The sequence below is a fragment of the Maniola hyperantus genome, chromosome 11, assembly GCF_902806685.2.
Source record: "Maniola hyperantus chromosome 11, iAphHyp1.2, whole genome shotgun sequence".
Lineage (NCBI taxonomy): Eukaryota > Metazoa > Arthropoda > Insecta > Lepidoptera > Nymphalidae > Maniola > Maniola hyperantus.
In genome coordinates, this window is record NC_048546.1 from 14421931 (window position 1) to 14449568 (window position 27638).

At 37.1% G+C, this 27638-nt stretch overlaps 5 protein-coding genes across 5 annotated transcripts in view; 1 reads left to right on the forward strand and 4 right to left on the reverse strand.

Moving 5' to 3' along the window:
- Window positions 1–3134, reverse strand: part of LOC117986712 (pre-mRNA-splicing factor CWC22 homolog) — a 229959-nt gene extending 226825 nt beyond the window's left edge. Inside the window, exon 1 of the mRNA XM_069501780.1 lies at window positions 3116–3134. The gene's annotated coding sequence lies outside the window, so the exon portion shown is untranslated. The remainder of the gene's footprint in view (window positions 1–3115) is intronic.
- On the forward strand, window positions 1063–6045 carry Sod1 (Superoxide dismutase 1). The gene is made up of 4 exons (XM_034973150.2): window positions 1063–1329; window positions 2058–2108; window positions 3631–3801; window positions 4293–6045. Exons 1-4 carry the CDS (start codon window positions 1264–1266, stop codon window positions 4467–4469), a joined length of 465 nt encoding a protein of 154 aa, XP_034829041.1. The 5' UTR covers window positions 1063–1263; the 3' UTR covers window positions 4470–6045.
- Window positions 6046–6596: 551 nt separating this feature from the next.
- On the reverse strand, window positions 6597–7698 carry LOC117986317 (ribonuclease P protein subunit p40-like). The gene has a single exon (XM_034973147.2). It carries the CDS (start codon window positions 7622–7624, stop codon window positions 6602–6604), a length of 1023 nt encoding a protein of 340 aa, XP_034829038.1. The 5' UTR covers window positions 7625–7698; the 3' UTR covers window positions 6597–6601.
- Window positions 7699–7935: 237 nt separating this feature from the next.
- Window positions 7936–17627, reverse strand: LOC117986713 (circadian clock-controlled protein daywake-like). Its single transcript, XM_034973586.2, has 5 exons — window positions 17469–17627; window positions 16634–16853; window positions 9408–9538; window positions 8792–8947; window positions 7936–8159 (listed from the first exon to the last, which is right to left on the reverse strand). The coding sequence occupies exons 1-5, from the start codon at window positions 17521–17523 to the stop codon at window positions 8008–8010; spliced, it is 714 nt and encodes a 237-aa protein (XP_034829477.1). The 5' UTR covers window positions 17524–17627; the 3' UTR covers window positions 7936–8007.
- A 1940-nt stretch (window positions 17628–19567) lies between these two features.
- On the reverse strand, window positions 19568–27638 carry LOC117986714 (protein takeout-like). Its single transcript, XM_034973587.2, has 5 exons — window positions 26616–27638; window positions 24224–24443; window positions 22312–22442; window positions 21079–21231; window positions 19568–20597 (listed from the first exon to the last, which is right to left on the reverse strand). The coding sequence occupies exons 1-5, from the start codon at window positions 26671–26673 to the stop codon at window positions 20446–20448; spliced, it is 714 nt and encodes a 237-aa protein (XP_034829478.1). The 5' UTR covers window positions 26674–27638; the 3' UTR covers window positions 19568–20445.

Consider the following 27638-nt stretch of genomic DNA (forward strand, 5'->3'; position numbering starts at 1 on the left):
CAATTGTTCTGATTGGCTGAATTTGTGCGATTCTTGTAGCAACAATGCATTGTGGCCAATAGTAAGCGAGCATTAACCAATCAGAGATGATTGCGATCGTGACATTGTAGCTGTCAAACAACCGCGGTAGGGGCCTTGTTTTATATGTAATTTCACTGTCACATAATAGCGTGTCAAACATTGCACGTCAACTGTCAGTTGGCTCCAAATGTCAAATCTGCTGTACAGCAAGTCTATTCACGATCAAGCATGCACGATGCAGGACGACTCTGCTGTACGTCCACGCTATTCACTGTCTATCTGCACGACGCGGGCGGTGGTGAGGGCGCTCTATGGATGCAAAATTCATCCAGCACATCCAGCAAACAATTAATAATAATTATCGCTGTACAGCAAGCCTATTCACGGTCTTTTTGCATCGTGCATCGTGATTCGTGCATGGCCTTGGCAGGACGTACAGCAAGATAGGTGAATACGGCGCTTAACTTTACGCCTCTGAAATCGGCATACTGACACAACTACGCTGGACGAGGTGTGCTGTGGGCAAAGAGAATATAATCACTAGCTGTGGGTGTGAAATTTCCGTATGTAAAAAGTACTAAAATCTAAAGATAAAGGAACGTTTGCTTTCTCATTCACACTAAAAAGAGAGCACAGATAAAGTTACTAATGTGATAAACAGAGACGCAGCTAACCTATTTTTGTCCCTTATCGTGTAACCGATTTTTTCAAGGATCACAACTTTAGTTGCAAAGCAAACTTTGAGAATTCGTAGCATCATTGTGTTTCTCATTAGTTATTTACTTGTTTTCACATAAAAACCGTTTAATACAAATGTTGTTGACCGGTTAATACAAATATTGACTACTAAACAATGGTAATTGTCGTGTTATTCATCGTTACGTTGGGCTATCGCTATCTCAGTCGCCGTTACACAGTACTTTAGTCTAGCTTTTTTATTCAGTCTACGATATTATTAGACTCTTTGGACTCCACAGATCAATAATCCGGAGATGTGCGTGGCCGGTTTGATGGTGCCTGGATCTGTGGTGTGATTCACGTCATTCACGTGGTTACAAACTCTTTGACGCATCTATTAAATTATTTTATTGGTTGTTTTACTTGAAAAATCAAAAAGTGCAGTGTAATTATTTATAATATTTGCTATTTCTCATTTCTGAAGCCTCAGCCGCAGTTAGCTAACCTCCGCTTCGAACCTCATTGGTCTTTGCATCTTGTTTGTAAAAGTAAAATCATTGCATAATGCCGGCTCGGGCGGTCTGCGTATTGAACGGCGACGTAAGCGGCACGGTGTTTTTCGACCAGAAGGTATTTTTTTTTAAATGTTCTTGATTATCTTGACCTTGTGAAGGATTCGTGACATAATACAGTAGGTATAAGTTGCTTTCCATATTCATCCAAGCTTACCTCATACCTGTTTGTTTAGATATTCTTATCGTAGTAAGTATTCATAACAAGTGTTGTTCTTTCTAGAAGGTTTATTAACTTTAAATTAAGTCAGTACTGAGTCTGCAATTTATAGAAGGTGCTTTACTCTATAAGTAACAAACAAACTGTTAGCATGGATACAATATAAATATAAAAACTATGCCCTAAGATAACCTTTTGTTGTAAGAGATATTGAATGAATTATTCTGCAACTTCATATTTAATTAAAATAAGTCTCCATCGAATTTATCTGTTAGAAACAATCAATATGTAAACTTAAAATTAACCTCCCCCCTCCCTTCCCCAACCCCCCTAATAATTAAGTTGTTTTAAATTTAACAAAATTAAAGCTACGAGGATTCCAAACGCGCCCAGGTCTGAGAAGAGCCCGCAACAAACAGCCAGATATTCTTTTTTATTTTAGTATGGAAATAAGCCTAAAATCATTTAGTATCATTACCAACTTTGTTTTTAAAATATTATAGATCAGTGCTTGGCTGCAATCAGACCTGGTGGCAAGTGATGAGGCAGCCTAAGATGCCTATGCCTAAGCTTGGAAATAACCTATTTTAAATGGGCTATTTAAGTTGGTACTTTTTAATTTTCAGGATGATAAGTCTCCAGTGGTCCTGTCAGGGGAGGTCAAAGGTCTCACAAAGGTCAGAAAATGTTTGAAATATTAATATTGAAGTTATTGATTAAGTACTAGTTTATGCATGTGACTGTTCATATTGTGAACAAGAACATAAAAAGGCTGCAAAAAAAGATTGTCTCTAGAGAAATATTCGGAATATAATGAAATATAATGTTTTAAATAGCTGCTACATTTTGGAAGTACATAATATGTTTAGAATAAGTAATATTTTTAATGTATTAATGTAAATAGCCATAAGTAAATCTAAAAAAAATACATCACTGTTTTAGACTTGTTAATTTAGTTCCATCAACTTAGTACAGATTATTACATTACTAGGTGATGCCTGCAACTTCATCAGTGTGGATTTAGATTTTTAAAATCCTCTTGAGAATTCTTTGTTTGGGTTCCGTACCTCAAAAGGAAAAACGTAACCCTTATAGGATCACTTTGTTTTCTGTCTGTCGGTCGGTCGGTCTGTCTAGAAACCTACAGGGTACTTCCCGTTGATCTACAATCATGAAATTTGGCAGGTAGGTAGGTCTTATAAGCAGACATTCGGGGAAAAATCTGAAAACCGTGAATTTGTGGTTACATCACACAAATAAAATTAAATTGTGGTCATGAACAAATATTGCTATTTTCAACTACGAAGTAATATTACTATACCAAATGGGGTATCATATGAAAGGGCTTTACTTGTACATTCTAAAACAGATTTTTATTTATTTTTAGGCATAATAGTTTTTGATTTATCATGCAAAATGTCGATAAAATACGATTGTAGTACGGAACCCTCAATTCGCGAGTCTGCCTTGCACTTGACCGGTTTCTTTTGGGATAAATAGTAGATATTTGGGATATAATTATGTGTCCGGGATGAAAGCTATCTCTGTACAAAATTCCTTTAAAATTGGTTAAGCAGAAGGAAACAGACAGACACACTTTCACATTTATTATATTATGTATTAGTATGAATTTTCCTAGTAGAAAATAAATAAAAACGATAAAAACAATGACAAAACAGTTTACCTTGCTAACATTACTTGTATGACCTTGTATTATAATGACTTGATTTTATTTTATAATTTATGTATTGTTACTAAGCTTATCAATTTACATACTTAATACTACACACAGTAAGTATCACTTGTTTACCTACTTGTACATAGTAACTATCTATGCTGTATTGTGATTATCTATTTAGTATAATAGATAAGATTGAGACTGAAAATTTTGATATAGTTATTAAACAAATTTTACTAACAGGTAACTGTAGGAAAAAGAAAGAATATAATATAATGTACAGTACACGGCAGTAAGTAATGTAGATCGATCTTTCGAAAAGGAGATAGCAGATTTGTAGAGCATTGTCACTGTCGTTGAGACTGACAAAATCATATAGGTATTGTATTACGACATCGTCAGTTATCATATTATGGACATTATTCCATTAATAATATATGAGTAAGGTATAATTAGAATTTAGAGATTGTGTACAAAAGAATTAGCTACAATGTATAACAATGTTTTTTTTAATTTTACAGGGCAAACATGGCTTCCACGTGCACGAATTTGGCGACAACACAAACGGCTGTACTTCTGCAGGGGCGCACTTCAACCCCCAGAAGCAGGATCACGGTGCCCCTGATGCGGCCATCCGTCACGTCGGTGATCTAGGCAACATTGAGGCTAGCAGTGATAATGGAGTCACTAAGGTATGCCGTATTTGCTAAATGCAGGGATCACTTCAACCTCCTGAAGTAGGATCACGGAGCCCCACTTGATCCTAAATCCGCAAGTTGTTTAAAAACAGAAATTGTTCAACTGCAAATTAATAGCTTCTGAACTTTGTCCGTTAATACAAACTGATAAGATCGCATGATTGCGTAGCCCAACATGGGCGGCTTTGCAACTCGCGCGCCTACGTTAACAGCACTTTGCCAGAAACAACGCAAGTGCCAACCACAACTGTTCAAAATTTCGACTCGATTGGATGACAATGATTTTCATTTATACTTCTGATACCCACGACTTCCCGCGAGTGGATTTACGTTTTTGAAAATTTTGTGAAAACTCTGATTAAAAAGTAACAAAAGTAGCAAAAGTTGCAGTGTTAAGGACAAACCAACAAAACTACCCATGTTATATGTGCGAACACATGTGCTACATCTAAATGTATAAAAGAAACACACTTCTCCAATTTCAGGTATGCATCCAGGACTCCCAGATATCGCTCTGTGGGCCCAACAGCATCATCGGACGTACATTGGTCGTCCACGGAGACCCTGATGACCTTGGCATCGGAGGCCATGAGCTCAGCAAGACCACAGGCAACGCTGGAGCTCGCATCGCTTGTGGAGTCATTGGGCTGGCTAAGTCTTAAATTGCCAATGTTGGCCCCGATGTTTGCTATCTCTATGTTCAACAGTAACTTGTAACTGAGAGGTTCATTAATAATTACTATTAAGAAAAAGTTGCTTTTTTTGTACACAACCTCTAAACTAAAATGACAAATTCAAATTTAGTGCTTTTTTTTAGGGTTCCGTACCTCAAAAGGAAAAACGGAACCCTTATAGGATCACTTTGTTGTCTGTCTGTCAAGAAAACTACAGGGGACTGACTGACTTATAGCTGACATTTGGGGAGAAATCTAAAAACCGTGAATTTAGGCTTGCATCACACAAATAAATTAAATTCTGGTCATTAACTAATAATTAGTATTTTCAATTTTATAAGTAAGATAACTATATCAAGTGGGGTATCATATGAAAGGTCTTCACCTGTGCATTCTAAAACAGATTTTTATTTATTTTTATGTATCATAGTTTTTGAATTATCCTGCAAATGATTCTAGGTCAACGGGAAGTACCTCGTAGGTTTCTTGATAGACCAACAGACAGACAGCAAAGTGATCCTATAAGGGTTCCGTTTTTCCTTTTGAGGTACGGAACCCTAAAAATTAATCGTAATAAATTATAGAATCAAAGTATACTACATCTTGCTCTAGAAAAGTATTTATTTCTGTTATACATTATGTTACTGTTGAACGATTGGTGTGTTAGCTGTCCCTTTTTAATAAATTACTTGTACCTATGTAAAAGAGATAGCTTATAGATATCACAATTCACAAGCATAATATTATAGCTTTAGACATTGTATCATGTATGATTTATATTGGGTGTATTTTCCATCTATAGGCAATGGCATTATAGGTATAACCTCTCAAAGCGTTCAATGAATATCTCCTTTTTATAATATCCATAAGTATTTTAATAGTATATTGTGGCTAATTCCTTTGTACACAATCTCTAAACTAAACTAAAATATCACGTCTAAATCTATTGCTATCCCTTTCATAATGTTGCTTGCGGAAAAGGAAAGCACTAGACTTAGACCTGTTAATTTAGTTTAGTTTAGAGATTGTGTACTAGAGAATCGGCCCCATTAGCGTTAATTCTGTTGGACACCATCTCTAAACCAAAATGGCAGGTCTAATTATAATGCTGACCCTTTCATAGTACTCCCTACGGAAAAAAATAGCATGAGATTTAGATCTGTCAATTTAGAGTTTCTGTACAATAGAATTAGCCACAGTGTGTAAAATCATAATAAATTTGTGAAAAACATACAAACCAGCTGGATATTATGTAGTTTGGTTTTTTCAAGGGTTGCAGCCATCTTTAATACATATACTGTTAGTCAGTGTATTTATAGTAATAAAGATTTAAAAAGATATTATAAAAGTTTAAAACTTTAAACACAAATTATACTTTCTAAATCGCCATTTTCTTCAAGTGCCTATGTTTAGCATTCCTAGTGTTTTTTTTTTCAACTTTTCAAAGAGAAAATTATGTTATCTTGTTTTTTATATTGTAAGTACTTGGTTCAGGGCAGAGTGGTATTGTAAAATATCATATTGGCTACTGGTTTTTTTCAATAAACACTTTATAAAATATTAAGTTTTTATTTTATTTTATCTAGTAGCTAAGACATCCTCCTATTCAAGAGGTTGGGGTTCAATTCTGGGCACCTCTACTTGTTTGCGTGTTCTAACTTAAAACATTGAGAGGAAAGCTACATGCCTGATAGTTCAATGTGAAGTCTGCCAATCCGCACTGGGTCAGACTATTGCCTAAAGTGGAGACCTGTGCTCAGTAGTAAGCCAGTGATGAAACGATGATGTAGGTAAGTCTGTCCATTCATACAAGTGACTAAATATCACTTGAAAATAGCAACAGCCGAGTTTCTTGCTGGTTATTCTCAGTAGGAACGGCATTCCGAACCCATGGTAAATTAGACTAGGTAGTTGACGATTCAAAAGCACTTTTAAAAGTTTACTTGAATAAAAATATATTCTATTCTATTCTAATAATCCGAATATTATGCACTCTACTAAACATATTGATGGTGATACAGGATATGAAGATACATTACCTACATTTTACAATTACACCTGAACAAAGCTAGGTATGACTGGTCTGCTAGTACAATATAGAAATTAAACAATACATTTAGCTACGAATATTTTAATTGTCCCACTGAGTATAACAAATGTGTGTCAGGGGTAAAAAATATATTACAAGAAGCATTTTGTGACTGAAACATCCTGGGGCTACTGACTTTCCACTGCCACAGACTGTCCTCCACACTCTGAATGCTTATAGACGCCCAGTAGGGTTCTAACTCTCTGGATTTAACATAATCAGCTAACAGTTTACAAGTATTGACTAAAATGTTAGGTGTTAAGAATCCTTTTACTACAAGAAGCGATATTCTTGATGTTTTAATAGGATTAGAGCATTCAGGTTCACTGTATGAGCTTATATAACTCTCTGTAGGTGATATATCAGCATTGTGGGCCAACATACCGATCCATTCCACAATTTCATAAATATCTGAACCTTCTAACGCAGGTACTTCCTTAATAGTGGGTGTCACTTTTTGAACTATCAAGCTGTGAGTGGAAACTTTATAACTTTTATCAAAAAAGTATTTTGCTATTGATGATGGGCATACATTTTCTGCATCTGGCACCCAAGATATGTTAAAATCAAAGGGTTTTAACTTTTTTAATGCTCTTTTTAATCTATCAATGTTTTTTAAGTTGTTCAAACAGATTTTTATTTCAAAAAACTTGTGCGGACGTTTCGATCCCTCTAAACCTAGGGTTTGGTAGATATTTTCCAGAATGTGAAGTGTTAAAATCCCGTCTGGAGTTACAGCGGCACAGTTTTGTATCATACAGTTTGTATTTGTTGTTAAACAATATAACCTTCCTGCCTTAACGAAATTGTGAATGAAAACTGGATCTAGGAATTCTGTTAAGGGGCAATTTTTAACTTTATAGTAATCACTGTCCTCTAATACAGCTTCTTCGATGATTTGCGGCGTATGCAACTCGTCTGGGCAGGTTATGATCGCACTTTTATAAAAATTGTTTAGTTCTACAACTTGTGACACAGCGTCAAACGTTAAACTTTTTTGATGAGAGGTCACTACTTTTGGCGGTGGAAAATTCCAAACTTCGGGGCAAAGCATTTCAAATTATGTAGAAAATCTGGTAAAACCAAAACAAATCAAAATCTTATGATTATGAAATTAATCGATCATTATCATCACAGAGTACTTTTTACATACGGAAAATTATTATTATGTCAAAATATTGACAGATGGTGTCAAATTCAAGTCAAATTGTAATTTTTTTTAATTGTACGGCTCTAAATGCAACTTTTTAAAGGTTTTTTTTCAACTGGTTTTAAGACTGTGAGTTCTAGCCTTTTTGAGCCTTCTGGCGATAGCCACCGTCCACAGAACATTCAATAAAATGTAAATAACGGGTAGTAGGTAGGTTTAGGTTTAAAGACGTTTATTCTCATAAAGACAGTCACTTTACAAGCAATCAACTAGTTACGAATGTAATTTTAAGCTGCAACAAGTTCAGTAGTAGGCACGGCGACGTACAAGGCTTCGATCGCGTCGACCATGTCGGACACTATAGCCTTAGCCACCGGCGGCGCCACCTCCTCCATCACGTCCTTCCACTCAGCATTTGCGAAATCCAGGACTGGCTGACCTGAATTAACATGAAATAAGTAACTATTAAGTAGTTAGTGAGTGGTAAGTTATAACAATGAAATTGGAAGGGAATTTAACCTAATAGTTAAGACGTCAGCCTTCGGGGAGGGGTCTGGGGTTCGATCCCAGACACGCACCTCTGACCTCTGACTTTTCGGAGTTATGTGCCTTACTTTAACGGTGATAACGTTGTGAGGAAACCTGCATGCTACAATTCTGGTGTGTGGCAATGGGCAGGGCACATAGTTCGAAAATCTTATCTAGATAGACTTTGGGTTCCCAAGGTGCTAGAATGGCGACCGTATCGGAAAATACAGCGTTGGAAGACTCCGCACTATGGGGACAGACGAGTTAAAGAGTTGCAGGAAGCTGCTGGATTCAGGCGGAGCAAGACTGCGACGTGTGGAAGTCCCTACAAGAGACTATCGGTTGATAATGGCGATGATGAAACAAACAATACTTAAAACAATAGGTTATTTTTAATGTACGACTTAAATGTTAATGCTCGTTGTGACTGCCAGTAAATTGAGTAACACGAGACCTATAAAACTCAAAAACATTTTACGTAATTTTAAGTGTGTAATTCTGTAGGCGGTTCTATGACAAAATATTAAAAACAAAAACACCTACCAAGGGCTTGGTTCCCGTTGAAAAGGTTCTGGAAGTCGAACTTGGCGCCAGTAAGGACCTTGAAGGTGTACCGCCACTTGCTGATGTGCCAGTGCGGGAGCCCATCTTTGCCAGTCACCGTTGCCAAGTCCAGGGTCGCTTTGATTTTCACGTCACCTGCCAAAATAATAACATGATAGCTGTTGTGACTTAGTACATTATTTCTATAGTCCGCGACCGTAGACTGATTTAAAAAGCTAGACTAAAGTACTGTGTATTGTGTAACCGCGTGTGAGATAGCGATAGCACGACGTAACGATGAATAACACGACAATTACCATTGTTTAGTAGTCAATATTTGTATAAACCGCTCAACAATATTTTGTATTAATTGTTTTTTATGTGAATATAATATAGGAACGTGAAAAAATTCACAGCAATAGTATATATAATCAATTTTAAAGGAAAACTATCATGGCTAAGTAGGGTTCACAGGTTAAGGAGTTATATATCAATTTTTCGAGGATTGTGACTACGGAACCCTACACTGCGCGTGGCCCGCCACGCACTTGGCCGGTTTTTTTAAAGATTCTAATCAATTTTAAAAATGAATAGATTATATTATGTAACTGCTCACGTATGTCGATAGAGAAGGGCCCGTCGCCCTGCACGGGCAGGATGAGCAGCTTGCCGTCCAGTTTGTACTGCCCCCGCAGCACCACGCTGCACTTCAGCGTCACCACCTGCTTCTGCTTCACTGCGTCGTATCTGTCACCCGAAATTGTGGTTAGTCAAATCACCAACTTTTTATCAAACGCGAGGAAACGTGCATGCCTTCTCAGGCATTTTAAATACATATCAAAAATTGCGGACCGGTAGGACTAAAACCCGCGTCTCCAGGGATCATGCCCGACACTTGTGACGACACTTTACAAACAAAGCACTATAAAATTATAAAATATAGTAAAAAAGCAAATTATGTCATTTCTCGTTCAAAGAGCTGCATTGTAATATGGGCCTTTGAAAGTAGTTTCGATAGCTGCAAAGTGTCGCTACTAGATGGCATTAACAGTCGCTTCAGTACTGAGTGAACATACATATATATATATATATATCACTTTCGTCACTGGCAGCAGCCAGCAAGCAAGAGCGTCAGCCGCCATCCCAGTAGGAGACGCGGGTTCGAAACCTGCCTGCCGGTTCGCTATTTTTGACATGTATTTAAAAAATTCCTTGAAGTGTAGGTAAAACACCATAAAAATTATAAAATTCAATTAGTTACACTACATCTTAGTAAAACTTGATGATGCTAATGTATTTAGGTACAAGTTATTTAATTACACTTTTAAGTAGGTACAACACGGAGCAAGGTCAAAGAACCTATTTGCTGGTAAGTGGTATATCCCCTATATTTGTCAATATATAGGTAGCTCAGCTCATATTTAACTTTGTCATGCAGTATTATGTTTGTTTTCTATTTATGATAATTATAGAGAACAAAGTGCATTCATTGGTTGTTACTTGTTTATATTGGACGAGTTGGGGCGCGGCAGACTTCAGACATTATACTTAGCATCGTCAGGCAATTGCTTCGCACGATTCGCTAAAACTGTGTAAGTATTTTAGACTAGATGATGCCTGCGACTTCGTCTGCGTGGATTTAAGTTTTTTAAAAACCCGTGGGAACTCTTTAATTTGCCGCTATAAAAAGTAGCCTATGTCCTTCCCCGGGATTTAGGGTAACTCCTGCAGCGTCAGGGTTGAGGAGTTGGAACTTGGAGTTCAATAATAAAGTCTATGCTTGGCAGTTGGCACCTTAATTATTTCACCATTTTCACCGTCCGTATGCGTGTGAGTGCGTGTTGCCAGTGATGACATATGGATCCGAGACATGGTCGCTAACAGCTATGGGCCTCATCAGAAAGCTCAGAGTCACTCAGCGGGCGATGGAGAGAGCTATGTGCGGAGTTTCTCTACGTGATCAAACCAGAAATGAGGAGATCCGTAGGAGAACTAGGGTAACCGACATAGCTTAACGGGTTGCGAAGCTGAAGTGGCAATGGGCAAGGCACATAGTTCGTACAACCGATAGACGTTGGGGTCCCAAGGTGCTGGAATGGCGACCTCGCACCGGAAGACGCAACGTTGGAAGACCCCCTACTAGGTGGACGGACATCAGACGAGTCGCAGGGAGCCGCTAGATCCAGGCGGCGCAAGTGGCAAGACCGTGTGGAAGTCCCTGCAAGAGACCTATGTCCAGTAGTGGACGTCTATTGGTTGATGATGATGATGACGATGTTCACCGTCAGTTCTTAACTCTAGGTTGAGGAGTTTAAAATGTTTTAAACAATTAAAACAAACGTTTAAAACTCATATTTTAAACATATTTTGTTTAAAACAATGCCAACCCTGTCTGACGATGGATAATTTCGTTCAGCAAAAGGGAAATGTTCGTTAAATGCCACACGCTAAAACTATTATATGCCTGTAGGTACTTATTATTATTGTGATAAGTATGATTACTGTTAATAGCCGTGCCGGGATAAAACGAGTCGTTAAAATATTTTAATTACTTTGATGTACTTACTTATTAAGTTATTTTCTTCTCAGACAGGGCGTGTTTGGAATCCTCGTAGCTTTAGTTTTAAGTTTACGTAATAATAATTATATCCATTACATTATTATCTTATAAATCCAACAATAAATTACAAGTGTATAATGTTACCTATTTTGAATAAATTAAGTATTTGACTTGATTTATGTATTCGATAAGAACTGCTAGAAGTCTGAACGAACGCGAGTTGAACGCTGAACGCTGAGCGTGTTTCTGTCTGCGCGGGCTCTAATTTAGGTATAATAATTCAAAGTATTATTTTAATGTTGTTTTATTTTACTTTTAATTTAGATTTAAACATAATTGTCTATCCCTTTATAAAATAAAGTAAACTAGAATTAAAAAAAATTAAAGTATGAAATTTTTTCTGACTTGTGAATTTTTTTACTGAATTTAATGTTAATATATTAATATTAATAACAAAAAATTATAAAAGCTATTTTTATACGTATAAAATATTGCAATATTTCGTGGTAATATAATAATTTAATAATTTAAATTACTAACTTAATTTCCGTATTCAAAGTACCTACCTAAAAAAAATTATTATAATTAATTACGTCCTGTGTACATAATTAATATTTTTTTAATCTCCTTAATTACTTTACAATACATATCAAAGACTTCAACGCGTGTAGAGCTACTAATTCACAGCACACGTGACACGACTACCCAAAAAAAGCAGGAAGGTACAATGTTTTCAGGGTTCATGTAGATATGTATTTATTTATTTATGTATTTAAACAAATTTTAATTGCTTATCTACTATAACAAAGAATAAAAACCACAGGATATACTTAAAAACAAAGTGCGATCTTATCAATACAGTGATCTCTTCCAGGCAACCCATACTTCTTATAGAACTGAAACTAAACTATACATACATAGGTATACATAAACATACACTCTAATATAATATAAACATATAATATGTATGCATAATGAAAATATATATTGGTCATTTTAATGATCAATATATATTTTCTCATATATATTGGTCATTTTAATGACCAATATATATTTTCTTATAGTACTTATATTATTTATAATATAAGTACTTAAATGGATAATATATAGCTGTACATTATACTTATAATTATGACTGATTATTACAATATGTAGATTGTAGGTATATGTATTTTTATTATTATATCTATGTATGTATTTATGTGAGTTTATTCCACCATAACCTCTACATTCCTGAACAGATTTGAATGCATGGTTCGTGCCGAACCCCCGACCCTTCGAAAGGAGGCCGATGTCTTAACCACTAGGCTATCACCACTCTCTCACCATGGTTAGTGCTAAATAAAAATAGAAATAGAAAAAAATATATAAGCATATAAATTTGGCAGGTAGGTACTACCTACCTGCCAAATTTATATGCTACAGGTAGGTCTTATAGCCAGTGGCGTGCACAGGGTTTGAAGCCAGGGTAGGCATTATTTAGGAAGGAACCTTTACTGGCAGGTCATAATGTAAAATTTGCATTGAGCTATACAACTGGGGTAAGCAGTGCATTTATGCCTCTATGACCTGCACGCCACTTCTTATAGCAGACCTAAGGGGAAAAATCTAAAAATTCAGGGGTTATATCACACAAAAAAAAATTGTGGTCATGAACTAATTAATAATTAGTATTTTAAATTTTCGAAGTAAGATAACTATATCAAGTGGGGTATCATATGAAAGGTCTTAACCTGTACATTCTAAAACAGTTTTTTATTTATTTTTATGCATCATAATTTTTGAATTATCGTGCAAAATGTCGAAAAAATACGACTGTAGTACTTTCCCCACCAGTGATAGCGGTTACATCATATAACTTTTTTTTCTTTTTACCACCTAATCATCACAAACCAATAGGTCCCCACGACGCTCGAGTAAATCACTATTTAGCCTCTTGGGCTCGCCTACTATTCTTGCTGCGCCGTATTCCTCATTGCAGAGGGTCGTGACCCCTTCGGTAGTCTTGACATATATCTTATGGGCACATGCTGTCCTATATGAAATAAATACATTTCATCTCACTGTAAAGGTGGATTTACACCAAACGAGTGAATGCTCGCTCTGTCCCTATTCTATCAGATTTTAGGGTTCCGTACCTCAAAAGGAAAAACGGAACCCTTATAGGATCACTTTGTTGTCTGTCTGTCTGTCTGTTAAGAAACCTACAGGGTACTTCCCGTTCACCCAGAATCATGAAATATGGCAGGTAGGTAGGTCTTATAGCAGACATTAGGGGAAAAATCTGAAAACCGTAAATTTGTGGTAACATCACACAAAAAAAATTAAAATGTGTTCATGGACAAATATTGCTATTTTCGACTTTCAAAGTAAGATTTCTATACCAAGAGGGGTATCATATGAAAGGGCTTTACCTGTCCATTCTAAAACAGATTTTTATTTATTTTTATGCATCATAATTATTGAATTATCGTGCAAATGACGAAAAAATACGACTGTAGTACGGAATTGCGCGAGCCTGACTCGCACTTGGCCGGTTTTTTGGGTAAACAGAGGTAGGTCAACTTTTTAGCGGATTGAGTATGCTGTGTAGGCAATACTGGCAGCTACCTGCTACAGCTTCACCGGTCGGGGTGGCGAGCGCGAAGCTTCGCCTTGGGGTGAGCCCTAATGCTTGAAGAAATAATTGGGTATTTGACTACATCAAAAATAAATTATTTCTCAGTGATTATTAAATAGAGGGTCTTCCAAAATACGTGAAATCCACGTCCTTTGTTAGTTTTAAGTGTACTAACCATTTTAAATTATCGATTAAACTAAAAACGTACGTTATTATGATGTGACATCACATTCTATTATTTCATCGAATTTCGCATACTAAGTGCGCGTTTTGACGTTTGTAAAATAAGTAACTGATTTGACTAGTTGTCAAATACCGTATTGGACAAGTCAGGGGGGTAACGTCCTCCTAAGGGTGCCTCCTGTGAGGCTTGGACCACCAACGGCATAGGATGACGTTGGGGTGGATGAGTTGGTTGGACTTGGTCAGTCTGGACCATAGATAACACACTATATACCAGAGAGTCTGGACGTCTCGTCTTCGCCGGCCAAGACGCTGTAAAGAGCTTGAATTTCTGCATTGCACTACAAGATACAAGGTGCATTTTCGGTCATGATTCGGTATTTCGGTCTTCGGTTATTCGGTCGTCGGAGTCGTTAAGGGCGTGCTTAGGGCGTCTTTTATTGGATCAACCCTCGGTCTCTGTTCATACAAAGAGAACTTAACAGAGTGGGGATAAACCGAGCATTCGCTTGTGTGGTCTAAATCCACCTTTTAACGGAATTCTGCACGTTTTTCGCGTAATTTGTCCTTGCTTGATAAAAATCAAGTCGTTCTCGAAAGGAAATGTTTTATATTATGCACGTCTTACTTAGTAGATATTCTACGAACCTTTTAGCTTCTATAGTGAAAACCTTGAAACTATACTTTTTTATACAAAAAAACCGGCCAAGTGCGAGTCTGACTCGCGCACTGAGGGTTCCGTACTACAATCGTATTTTATCGACATTTTGCACGATAAATCAAAAACTATTATGCCTAAAAATTAATAAAATTCTGATTTAGAATGTACACGTAAAGCTCTTTCATATAATACTCCTCTTGGTGTAGAAATCTTACTTTGAAAGTCGAAAATAGCAATACTTCTTCTGAACACAATTTTAAAAAAAAAATTTTTTTCTTGTGATCTAACCACAAATTCACGATTTTCAGATTTTTCCCCTCATGTCTGCTATAAGACCTACCTACCTGCCAAATTTCATGATTCTAGGTCAACGGGAAGTACCCTGTAGGTTTCTTGACAGACAGACAGATTAACAACAAAGTGATCCTATAAGGGTTTCGTTTTTCCTTTTGAGGTACGGAACCCTAAAAAGTAAAAAAGTTATCTATAAGTACTCCTTTTTAGGGTGCCGTACCCGAAGGGTTCCAATGGAACCCTGTTAGTAAGCCGCCGCTATCCGTCCATCCATCCCTTCGTCGATCTGTCGGCCTGTCTGTCAGCGGGATGTCTCAGGTATACGTGAACTGTAGGTACAGTACCCGTAGTACAAGATTTTACGTCTCACCAAACCAAACCAAATTCGAGAGTCGAAATACTTCCGCGTTACAGTAAACTGGATCTTAACTGCCTTGTTTTAAAGCTCAAGTTTGTCTACACTTCTACAGCCAGCGCTCCAAGCGGAAACATTGCGAAATTAAAATCAGTGGCATTGAATATTTGACTTCAATTCAAGGCTGTTTAGGTCCATTTTACTGTAACGCGGAAGTATTTCGACTCTCGAATTTGATTTCGTTGGGTGAGACGTAAAATCTTGTACTACGGGTACTGGTAAAGTATTGAAATTTTCAGAAAGTGTGAATTTCTATCACTCTCTCTCTCTCTATAGTAAGTTATTACTCGCACTGTTATCAGTTATTATGTCTGACTCGCACATGACCGATTTTTTTTATTGTTATGGCGGCAATAGAAATTACTTACGGCTACACTCTGTGAAAATTTTAACTCTCTACCTATTACGGTTGAAGAGATACAGACCACTGACTAACAGACAAACGGACGAACAGCGGACGCTTAGTAATAGGTTCCTGTTGGCATTCTTCGAGTGATCATCATGATCAACCCATCGCCGGCTCACTACAGAGCACGGGTGTCCTCTCAGAGTGAGAAGGGTTTTGGCCATAGTCTACCACGTTGGCCATGTGCGGATTGGTAGATTTCAAACACCTTTGAGAACATTATGGAGAACTCTCAGGCATGCAGGTTTCCTCACGACGATGTTTTGATTCACCGTTAAACCAAGTGATATTTAACTACCTTATGCTCGCGACTTCGTCCGCGTGGACTACACAAATTTCAACCCCCTATTTCACCCCCTTAGGGGTTGTATTTTCAAAAATCCTTTCTTAGCGGATGCCTACGCCATAATAGCTATCTGCATGCCAAATTTCAGCCCGATCCGTCGAGTAGTTTGAGCTATGCGTTGATAGATCAGTCAGTCAATCAGTCACCTTTATATATTAAGATTAATTAAAACGCACATAGGTCCGAAAAGTTGCGTGGGTGCCCGGGATCGAACCCCCAACCTCCAATTAGAATGCGGACATCCTAACCACTAGGCTGGCACGACTTTTCTTTATCACATCTTTCATTTTTCTATCACAGCGTTCAATTCTTCGATTACGGAACCCTAAAAAGCGTCTAAAAAATAAAAATACTCACTTTAAACTCTCTAAGCTGCAATCCTTAATGCCAGTTAGCGTGGAGTCCCTGAAGACGAGCTTGAGGCCGGCGTGGTCACTCTCGATGAGAGGAATCTTCATGGGGTCCAGGGTTTTGATGCCCAGCTCAGGGATGCCGCGAGCCATCACGAGGATTGCGGCTTTTGCTGACGAGGCCAGGCAGACGGAGTCGCCGGCCTTGCATGGTGTTATGAAGGACGCTAAATATAACAAGTTGAATTAAAAAAAAACCGGCCAAGTGCGAGTCAGGCTCGCGCAACGAGGGTTCGGTTGGTATTTTTTCGACATTTTGCACAATAATTCAAAAACTATGATGCTTAAAAATCTGTTTTAGAATGCACAGTATTTTCAATTTTCGAAGTAAGATAACTGTATCAAGTGAGGTATCATATTATGAAAGGGCATTTTTATGCATCATACTTTTTGATTTATCGTGCAAAATGTTGAAAAAATATGACTGTAGTACGGAGCCCTCGTTGCGCGAGCCTGACTCGCACTTGGCCGGTTTTTTTTCTACTAAAAAGCGACTAATTGCAAAATAGTAGTTTTAGATCGTCGAATTTGTTAAAAACGGATAATTGTAAAGAAGAAAGCTACCGAGGACCACGGTTTAAGTTTGATCCATTAGGGATTTCTCAAACCCCCTACCTACAATCCTACGCAGCAAACTTTTTAAAAACATAAATTCTAATTCTCCATGTTTTTGGCGATACGAAATATCGCCAATTTTTGCAGTATAACGGCATTTCGGGTTTTACTTCCGAGTTTTAATTACTATCCTAGTAACTAACTTAGTTAGTATAAAAATATCTTACCTGAAGCAGAATGAGTAGCGAGCACTAAACAAAATAAGGAAAAAAATTGCAACATTTTAACTGGTTTTACACAAAAAATAATATTAAGTAAGATAATATTATTATAAAGATTGTAGCAGGAAACCAGCGCAAGGATGCAGCGCCGCCAGAGTGAGGTTATGATCTATTCGCTTACTTATATGGGCCAACAGAAGTGCTGACGTCATTATCTTTGGACGACCTCCCTGGCGCAGTGGTTAGCTCCGTGGCCTTATAAGTGGGAGGTCCCGGGTTCGATTCCTGGCAGGGGCAATTTGGGTATTTATATTTTCTAAATTGTCTCTGGTCTGGTCTGGTGGAAGGCTTCGGCTGTGGCTAGTTACCGCCCTAACGACAAAGCTGGGGCGCCAAACGATTTAGCGTTCCGCTACGATGCTGTGTAGAAACCACTCAACTCAGGGCTATGGGTTTAATGAAACTACCATACCACTTCCAAGTTACCTCGCGTCTGCATCATCACTTACCATTAGATGAGATCGCAGTCATAGGGTCCGGTTGGCACACTTCGGGTAAGGAACCCTAAAAATCATAATCAGCTTAACCCATCGCCGGTCCACCACTGAACACGTGCAGTCTTTTTTAGGGTTCAAAAGGAAAAAGGAACCCTTATAGGATCACGTCTTAATTGTCTGTCTGTCTGTCGGTCTGTCAAGAAATCTACAACCTACTTCCCGTTGACCTAGAATCATGGGCAGGGTAGGTCTTATAGCAGACATTAGGGGAAAAATCTGAAAACCGTGAATTTGTAGTTACATCACACAAAAAAAATTAATTGTAGTCATGAACTAATAACTAGTATTTTCAATTTTCGAAGTAAGATAATTAGGTATAATTATCAAGCGGGGTATCATATTATGTAAGGTCTTCCCCTGTGCATTCTAAAAGAGGTTTTTATTTATTTTTATACATCATAGTTTTTGAATTATCGTGCTAAATATCGAAAAAATACAAATGTAGGATGGAACCCACGTTGTGCGAACCTGACTCGCACTTGACCGGTTTTTTTTCTTTGCCCTCCCAAGTGTTAATTATACTTAAATAATTTTAAAGCATAATAAATGCTACAAGAAGATTTGTAAGTCCCGTCCCATTTGTAACTTTAAAACCCAGAGTGCTGGTGGCAAATTTCTAGAGCACCAATGCCCTGCAAAATAAACTCAACTCGACTGGTGTTTGATACGCTTGCTGTTCAAATGACCAAACATGTTTTTATTTTATAATGATCACTGCCTATTGTATGATCTATTTTAAAATAAAAAATCACTTTTTTCATAAATTAAGATAACTGTTTTGTTATAATATAACTTACAGAAGATACCTACTTATTAAAATTATTTTAAAAAATTAGTTAAATTTGAATCCATACTAATATGCTAATATAATATTTACTAATATTACTATTACTAATACATATACTAATCCATCCATCCATCCCATAATATTATAAATGCGAAAGCGTGTCAGTCTGTCCGTCCGTTTGTCTTTCTGCTAGCTTTTCACGGCCCATCCGTTTAACCGATTTCAATGACATTTGGTACCTACAGAAATATCTTGCATCCCGGGAAAGGACATGGGCTACTTTTGATTCCGGAAAGAGTTTCCACGGGATTTTGAAATAAACCTAAATCCACGTAGATGAAGTCGCGGGCAACATCTAGTATATTACATAAAGCATTGTTAGATACTTACTACAGTTTTCCCGTACAAATAATCGAATCGAGGATTAAAAACTGAGGTTATATCAAAAGGCAAGGTTTTTGATATAGCGATGCGATATGAGGTTTGTTGCTCTATGGTCAACCTCAGAGTAAAAACCCGTGTAAGTATTAATTAGTATTATCTTAACGTAATAGGTAGTTATCTCTATCATCTAACCGGCTAGGTAAATATCTTGCTGTAAATCTAAATGATGCATAGTTAAATAAATAACACCAATATTGGTCATAACACTTTATTTTAATGTTTTCAATAACTCAACTCAACCCTATACATATGAAACATAAAACTACAAAGTAGGTGGGTATACTAATATTAGGTAGGTATACGACTTATGTTGTGCATTTATTTCCGGAGATTACTTTTTCCAAATTTTTGAAAAAGTTGCCCTTTCTGGCAACTATTATTTAAAAAAAAAATTTTTTATTTATTTTTTATTTATTATTCATTCATTATTTTTAAAGAATATCAGTGATGAGTTTTTGTTTAAGTTTCAAACAAAATAAAGAATGACTACCTCACCATTAAAATTTAATAAACATAAATTGAACTGATGTTTTTTACACAGTTTTTAGGGTTCCGTACCTCAACAGGCAAAAAGAAACCCTTACAGGATCACTTTGTCACACACGTTATCTGTCTGTCTGTCTATCTATCTGTCTGTCTGTCTTCCTGTCTGTCTGTACAGTGTACTTCCCGTTGATCTAGAATCATGAAATTTGGTAGGTAGGTAGGTCTTATAGCACAAGTAATATAAATTCTAAACCCGTGAAAAACATTTTTTTTTAAATCAACTTTTTACTTTATGTTTTGTGTAATAGCAAATCAAAAATTCTTTTGGAACCTTAAAGACCATACTTGCCTATAAATTAAATAAGTTATAAAATACTTGCCTATAAATTGGGCCATGGCCCATGACCGCACAAGTTAACAAGTTAGTATGCGCACGAATAATAGGCACATAATATGTATAGGCACTAATTATACCACTCTATGCCACCCATTTTGTTTCTCAGAAAATAAGTAAGGTCTGGCGGTTCCGGGATCAAGTGTTCTAATATTATAAAAGCCATAAAAGCATGCCATAGTTCATGCATCACAGTAGTTTATTGTAATGTTTATGTTTCTAGAAAATAATTAAATAAGTTAATAAGTAATTAACGATTTGTAATTTTGTGCTACAACAGGAACGAAAACGATAATCAGGTTTTCTGAAGTATTTTTAATCCAAAGCGAGTTGTCTAATGGGCACGTTTTGGAAGAGCTTCGCGATCTCCGCCACGACGTTAGCGGTGATTGCCTTCACGATGGGCGGCGCCACCTCCTCGTAGATCTGGTGCCAGTTCTCGTTGGCGACCTGGTGGATCGTTTTAGCTGGAAGAGAAACGGTCATTTCATCAATGTTATATTGGTGTCCTGTCCCTGATGGCTTGGAGTCCTAGTGACGGAGAGAGAATTCAATTCAAATTGAATTCAATTCAATTCAATTCAATTCAATTCAATTCAATTCAATTCAATTCAATTCAATTCAATTCAATTCAATTCAATTCAATTTCATTTCATTTCATTTCATTTCATTTCATTTCATTTAATTTAATTTCATTTCATTTCATACCATTTAATTTATTTTATTTAATTTCATATAATTTCATTTCATTTCATTTCATATCATTTAGGAACTACCTAGACGGCTTTAAGCGGTCATTCGATAATGAAAAATATCCGGCCACAACATCGCGTTCTCGTGCCGGAGGACCGAACTTTAATAATGGCCCCCCCGAATCGACAAAGTTTTTATCTAAGTATTACTGTAGGTACTACTTAGTACAGGAACGTAATCATGCAATCAACTCACACAACTCCTTGTTGCCATCGAACAGGTTCTGGAACTGGTAGTGGACTGGCTCGGTGGCGTCGGAGCGGTGCTTCCAGCTGTCCATCGTCCAGTACCTCTCGCCGCCTGATGAGCGCTCGCCGAATTTCATTACCACTGTTACTCTGATTTCACCTATAACCATAACACAATGAATTAAATTAAAATAAATTAAATCCGTACCTATCCATCCATACTTATCTTAATTTTTATCCTGGAAAATCAAAGAGCTTCCACGGGATTTTTAAAAACCTAAGTCCACGCGGATGAAGTCCCAAGCATCATTAGTAACCTAAAAATATAAATCACGTAGAACAACTTAATTTATATCTTTAACTAAGGCAGGAAAACCAAAACTCGCAAGCGACTCGAATCGATAGTAATACCTCGCGATAGCTTCGCATAATATATTATGGTCGTGACTGAACTGGTTAATCAGCTGACTTCTTAGTTACTAAAATACAATAGCCAATAGGTACCTACCCAAAAAGTTGTTTCAATTTTTCTTTCATGCTTTTACGGGCTTAGGCCATCGTATTGAATTGGGATCATGACTAGGTATTTCAAAAAATAAATTATTTCTCAGGAATATTACTTCAATAGAGGGGTAAGTATTCCAAAATTCGTAAAATCCACGTCCGCTGTTAGTTTTAACTTTAATTTTAAACTATCGATTTCACTAAAAAATTAACTCCTACACTTATGACGTCAAATCTATGTATTTCATACGAACTCCCTTAGTAAGCAAGCAATTTGACGTTTGATAAAAAGTCGCTGATTTGATGGTAGTCATCATCCCAATTAGGTACTATTGTTTCTCACGATTTCGAGTTGATGAATATTTTTTTATTTTTAAAGTTTAACTCAAATTTTCAATCATCTTGGTTTCTATTGTTTTGGTTTAAATGTACAACTGGCTTATGTTTGCAACTTCGTCTGCGTGGACTACGCAAATTTCAAACCCCTATTTCACCCCCTTAGGGGTTGAATTTTCAAAAATCCTTTCTTAGCGGATTCCTACTTCATAATAGCTATCTGCATGCCAAATTTCGCCCGATCCGTCAAGTAGTTTGAGCTGTGCGTTGATAGATCAGTCAGTCAGTCAGTCAGTACACTAGGTATATAAAGAATATTTTACTTTGCTTACTTTCACTAGTACTACTGACAGGAAATAGTTTAGCCGCGAGAAAGTTTTGTACGTAGTTAAATACTTACGCAGCTTAATCTTATATTTCCCTTGTCCCCTGATATCCATGAAGAGCAGCGTTCCACCGAGGGTGTAGTCGCCCATCAGCTCCACGTTCTGGCAGAGCAGGGTCACGAAAGTTTCATGACTTTTAGGGCGCCTGAAAGAAAAAGCGCTATCATAAAAGGAAAAGCTGACTGATTGACTGAATGATCTATCAACGCACAGCTCTAACTATTGGATGGATCGGGATGAAACTTGGCATGCAGATAGCTATTATTGTGAAGTGTGCTAGTAAAGGATTTTTGAAAATTCAACCCCTAAGGGAGTAAAATAGGGGTTCATAATTTGTATAGTACTCCTAACCGTACGAAGGTACCAAAACAATCAAACAATAAATTCAAAATAAATATACCGGTTGAGGTTATCCCAAAATAATTAGTGTTTACATATTAATCTAAGGGATTTATTTAAAAACTAGTATACCTAATATAGTACTTTAACAATTTGAGCAAAACTTATTACGAATTAATATTTTCAATAGAAATTCACGTCCAAAGTGCGGTAAACCTAATGGTTCTTTATTATAATTCTGGTACGGAACCCTAAAAAACCAGTTATCCACTATAATCATGACTAATTACCGAAGACATCATCATTATAAGAAGGAGATGAAAATTCTAGCAATCGATACTTAGATACTTTTTATAACAATACCTACAAAAACTTGCTTAAAATTATTGAATCATCTAAACTGCTTATAAAAAGAATAATAATTAATTAACATAATCGTGTGAAATGGACACAATTATTTACCTACACTACATAATGGATAAAATAACTGTGCAAGCAATTTATTTTACGTTGTCTTGTTTTTAGACTCCAATAATTGAAAAAAAAATGTACCGATTTTTCGATCATCATTTAATAAAACGAGGCTCGATTGCGGTAGAATGACAGCTACAATGCTACGATCGCAATCCCCTTTGATTGGTTGACGCTCGCTCGCTATTGGCTACAATGCATTGTTGCAACAAGAATCGCACAAATTCAGCCAATCACAAAAATTTGGATTGTTATAATGATTGATGCAGGTTTTACGAAATCGACCTACGGCATCTCTACGTAGTACGTACTAGTAGGTATAATATTATGAAGTCACTTCCCGCTGTTTGTATGTAGGTACGCTTAAAGATTTTTTAAACTACGCAACGGATTTGAATGCCGTTTTCACTAATAGATGAGTGATTTAAGAGGATAGTTTGTGATAATTTGCGATAATCTACTAATCACCCGTGCAAAGTCGGAGCGGGTCAACTACCCGCACTTCAGTATATACTCAGGGTATACTTCAGGATGCTCGCGACTTCGTCCGCGTGAATTTAGGTTTTTGAAAATCCCGTGGGAACTTTTAGATTTGATTTTTAACCCGGGATAAAAAGTTGCCTATGTCAATTTCCGGGATGCAAGCTACCGCCGTTATTAAGTATTTCACATAAATCGGTTAAATGGGTGGGCCTTTAAGAATCCCGTATAGGAACTCCTTGATATTCCGGGATAAAAAGTAAAAAGTAGCCTATGTCCTACCCTGGGATGTAAGCTAACTCTGTTCCAAATTTCATCAAAATCGGTTAAACTGTTGGGCCGTGAAAAGCTAGCAGACAAACAGACAGACACTTTTGCATCAGTACCCTTATTACAAATGCGAAAGTGTGTTTGTTTGTTGGTTTGTTGGTTTATCCTTCAATCACGTCACAACGGTGCAACAGATTGACATGATTTTTTTTATGGCTATAGATAAAGACCGGAGAGTGACATAGGCTACTTTTTATCCCGGAAAATCAAAGAGTTCCCACGGGATTTTTTATAAACACCTAATTCCATGGGGCATCAGCTAGTTTATAATATTAGTATTGGATAACTAAAATGATGATGACGCACCCGATATCGGTCACTTTGCAGTGCGCCAGGCCCTTGACCACAGTGTTGCGGAAGTGCAGCATGAGACCCGCCTTGGTCGCGTCCACGTGCTCCACGTGCAGGGGGTCCAGGCGCCGCATGCCCAGCGCTGGGACCCCCTGCGCCACCACGCTCACGGCCTTTTGCGCCGACCTCTTGAGGCAGACTGTGTCCTTCGCATGGCATGGCTCGATGAAGGAAGCTGTGGACACCAAAAAACAAAGTGTTTAGGGTTCCGTATCTCTAAAGCTGTGGTAGCCTAGTGGTTAGGACGTCCGCCTTCTAATCGGAGGTCGGGGGTTCGATCCCGGGCACGCACCTCTAACTTTTCGGAGAATTAATTAAATATCACTTGCTTAGTGAAGGAAAACATCGTCAGGAAACCTGCATGCCTGAGAGTTCTCCATAATGTTCTCAAAGGTGTGTGAAGTCTACCAATCCGCACATGACCAGCTTGGTAGACTATATGGCCAAAACCCTTCTCACTCTGAGAGGAGACCCGTGCTCTGTAGTGAGCCGGTGATGGGTTGATCATGATGATGATCTCTAAAGAAGAAAGGGAACTCTTATAGTATCACTTCACTATCCGATAGTTATAGCACAAGTAAAGGGAAAAATCCGAAAATCGTGAATTAGTGGGAAATAAAGTAACATCACAAAAAATTTAAAAATGTTAGGTATTTGTTGTTTAGTGTGCAAGTCCAACTCGCATAATTATGATCGTTTATTTTCATAAATAAGGAAACGGGAAAATTATATAACTTCCTTTTAATCTATACTATTTTATAAAGAGGTAATGTCGTTAAGTTTGTTTGTAGGGGCTAATCTTTGGAACTACTGAACCGATTTTAAAAATTCTTTCACCAGTAGAAAGCTACATTATTCCTGAGTGACATAGGCTATACGGGATTTTTAAAAACCTAAATCTACGCGGGCGAAGCCGCGGGGATCAGCTAGTTATTATATAAATGGGGTATTCCTTGAAAAAGATTTAGGTAGGTAGGTATATAAGATTAGCGTATAACTACAGCGGTAGGTACATATAATCATATCATACATATCATCGGTCCTCCTCCAAGGGAAAAAAAAAAAAAAAAAAGGTACATATCATATTGAGTTGGAAAGGAAATGATTTTCCTTGAATATTTTTATCTTGTTACTTACTTAGGTAACTAGGTAGAGGTACTATACAGGGAGTTACCAGAGCGCTGGCAAAAACGAAGACAGGTGAAAGTACTTACTGATGATCATTGATATGATACTACAAAAAAAACGTGAAAAAAATATAAAAATTCCCACAATTTTGAAAAGTTTACGATATATTGCAAATAAAACATCTGACTGACGCCAGACTAGATCAACGAACATTAAGTAGGTCACTCGGAGTCAATACCGCGTCGTAGGTGGAGCATTGACCCGAGTTTTGCATGATATACATTGCGTGTTTGAAAAATACTAAATCACTAAAACTACAAAATGAGGCAAATGGTTATTGGTATTGGATTGTGTTTAGGTATTATAACAATAACGCTAAGTTTTTGCTAGCGTTCTGGTTACACCGTGTAAATTGTTATAATAATTCTTGGATTATATTCAGGGGTCCGGGATTATTTATACCGCGCACGCCATTCTAAGGAAACTTGCACAACGAGCTTCTCCACGATGTAGGTCAAAGGCGTGTAAAGTCTGTCAATCCGGACTTAGTCAGCGTGGTGGACTATGGCCTAAATCTTTGTCATTATGAGTTAGAAGTTCTCATATAAAGTTGTACCTATGGAAAATTGGAAAATTGAATCATACAATTTGCATTACTTTCAAAAGCCAATCCTGTATAATTTTTTTTACTAATCAAACAACCGCTTGTGGCCGTCTAGACACTTCTGAATTTGAAAAAGAACCGGCCAAGTGCGAGTCAGTCTCGCGCATAGACGGTTCCGTACTCGGGTATTTTATTCGACATTTTGCACGATAAATCAAAAACTATTAAGTATGCATAAAAATAAATAAAAATCTGTTTTAGAATGTACCTACCTACTTTAGGTAAAACCCTTTCATATGATACCCCTTTCGGTATAGTAATCTTACTTTGAAAGTTGAAAATACTTACAAAATTATTTATTAATGAACAAATTTTAATTTTTGTGAGATGTAACCACAAATTCACGGTTTTCGGATTTTTTCCTTTAGGTACTTGTGCTATAAGATTTACGGTCTACGAAACACGACTCTAGGTCAGCGGGAAGTAGTGAAGTACCATATAGGTTTTCTTGACATTCACGACAGACAGACAGACAGACAGACAGACAATGAAATGATCCCATAACGGTTCCTTTTTTCCTTTTGAGGTACGGAACCCTAAAAAATTGATGCTTACCTAACTGACAGTTGACATAGGCGCTACTTAGGACACAAAAAATCACTAGTAATTTCATTTCAACGGTAGATACACGAACTAATGTAAAGATGGACAGACCAGCACCAGTAAATGCATTGCACTATATATAACGTGGGCTCAGATAACTAATGTGTCTCCTAACCGCAAAGTTTGTGATTGTGAATGTGACGTCAAGGAAGACTCTAGATCAAAAGGCCTAGCATCTAAGTTTGATTGCTAAATTGGGTAATTGACTACATCAAAAATAAATTATTTCTCAGTGATTATTAAATAGAGGGTCTTCCAAAATACGTAAAATCCACGTCCTTTGTTGGTTTTAAGTGTAATAACCATTTTAAATTATCGATTAAACTAATAAAAGCACGTCAAATGATTGTGACGTCACACACCGGTATTTTATAGAATCTCGCATACTAAGCGCGCGTTTTGACGTTTGATAAAAACGTACGATACGTATTGTAATGATAGGTAGCAATTAGTAGCAAGAAAAGTAGCAATGAAAAATTGGTGAAGTGCGAGTCGGACTCGCACACGAAGGGTTCCGTACCATGCATCGTACAAGAATAAAGACTTGTAACGCTTGTTACGTAGGGGAAGGGCTGCTGCGGCTTTTAATTTTTTTTCTCTGGTTACACCCTGTATATCTTCGAAGATGTTTATCAGATCTTCACCAAATTTTTATGGGACTACCTTGGAAGTATACCCTTTCAAACAAAAAAAACAATTTTCAAAATCGGTCCAGGCGTCTACGAGTAATCGGGGAATATACATTTAAAAAGAATTCGATGAATTGAGAACCTCCTCCTTTTTGAAATCGGTCAAAAAGCGGTTTCAGCTTCTTTGAGCTTTTTCTCTATCACTCATTCCTATGTGATGTTTTGTCGGTCTCAACGACGAAGACAACGCTCTACCCTAAGGGGGTGAAATAGGTCGGTCGCGAGCATAAGCTAGTTAAATATAAAACTGAAACAACGTATAATAAATAGGTACCTTTAGAAAAAT

What these genes read in the sequence shown, in the direction of transcription:
- Sod1 (XM_034973150.2), top strand. Translation starts at nt 1,264, where the DNA reads ATGCCGGCTCGGGCGGTCTGCGTATTGAACGGCGACGTAAGCGGCACG. An exon ending in AGGTCAAAGGTCTCACAAAG is followed by an intron (nt 2,109 to 3,630) that starts GTCAGAAAATGT and finishes TTAATTTTACAG; the next exon opens with GGCAAACATGGCTTCCACGT. An exon ending in GTGATAATGGAGTCACTAAG is followed by an intron (nt 3,802 to 4,292) that starts GTATGCCGTATT and finishes CTCCAATTTCAG; the next exon opens with GTATGCATCCAGGACTCCCA.
- LOC117986317 (XM_034973147.2), bottom strand. Translation starts at nt 7,624, where the DNA reads ATGCTTTGCCCCGAAGTTTGGAATTTTCCACCGCCAAAAGTAGTGACC.
- LOC117986713 (XM_034973586.2), bottom strand. Translation starts at nt 17,523, where the DNA reads ATGTTGCAATTTTTTTCCTTATTTTGTTTAGTGCTCGCTACTCATTCT. An exon ending in CGCTACTCATTCTGCTTCAG is followed by an intron (nt 16,854 to 17,468) that starts GTAAGATATTTT and finishes TGTTATATTTAG; the next exon opens with CGTCCTTCATAACACCATGC. An exon ending in CAACGGGAACCAAGCCCTTG is followed by an intron (nt 8,160 to 8,791) that starts GTAGGTGTTTTT and finishes ATGTTAATTCAG; the next exon opens with GTCAGCCAGTCCTGGATTTC.
- LOC117986714 (XM_034973587.2), bottom strand. Translation starts at nt 26,673, where the DNA reads ATGAAATTACTAGTGATTTTTTGTGTCCTAAGTAGCGCCTATGTCAAC. An exon ending in CTATGTCAACTGTCAGTTAG is followed by an intron (nt 24,444 to 26,615) that starts GTAAGCATCAAT and finishes TGGTGTCCACAG; the next exon opens with CTTCCTTCATCGAGCCATGC. An exon ending in GAAATATAAGATTAAGCTGC is followed by an intron (nt 21,232 to 22,311) that starts GTAAGTATTTAA and finishes TTATGGTTATAG; the next exon opens with GTGAAATCAGAGTAACAGTG.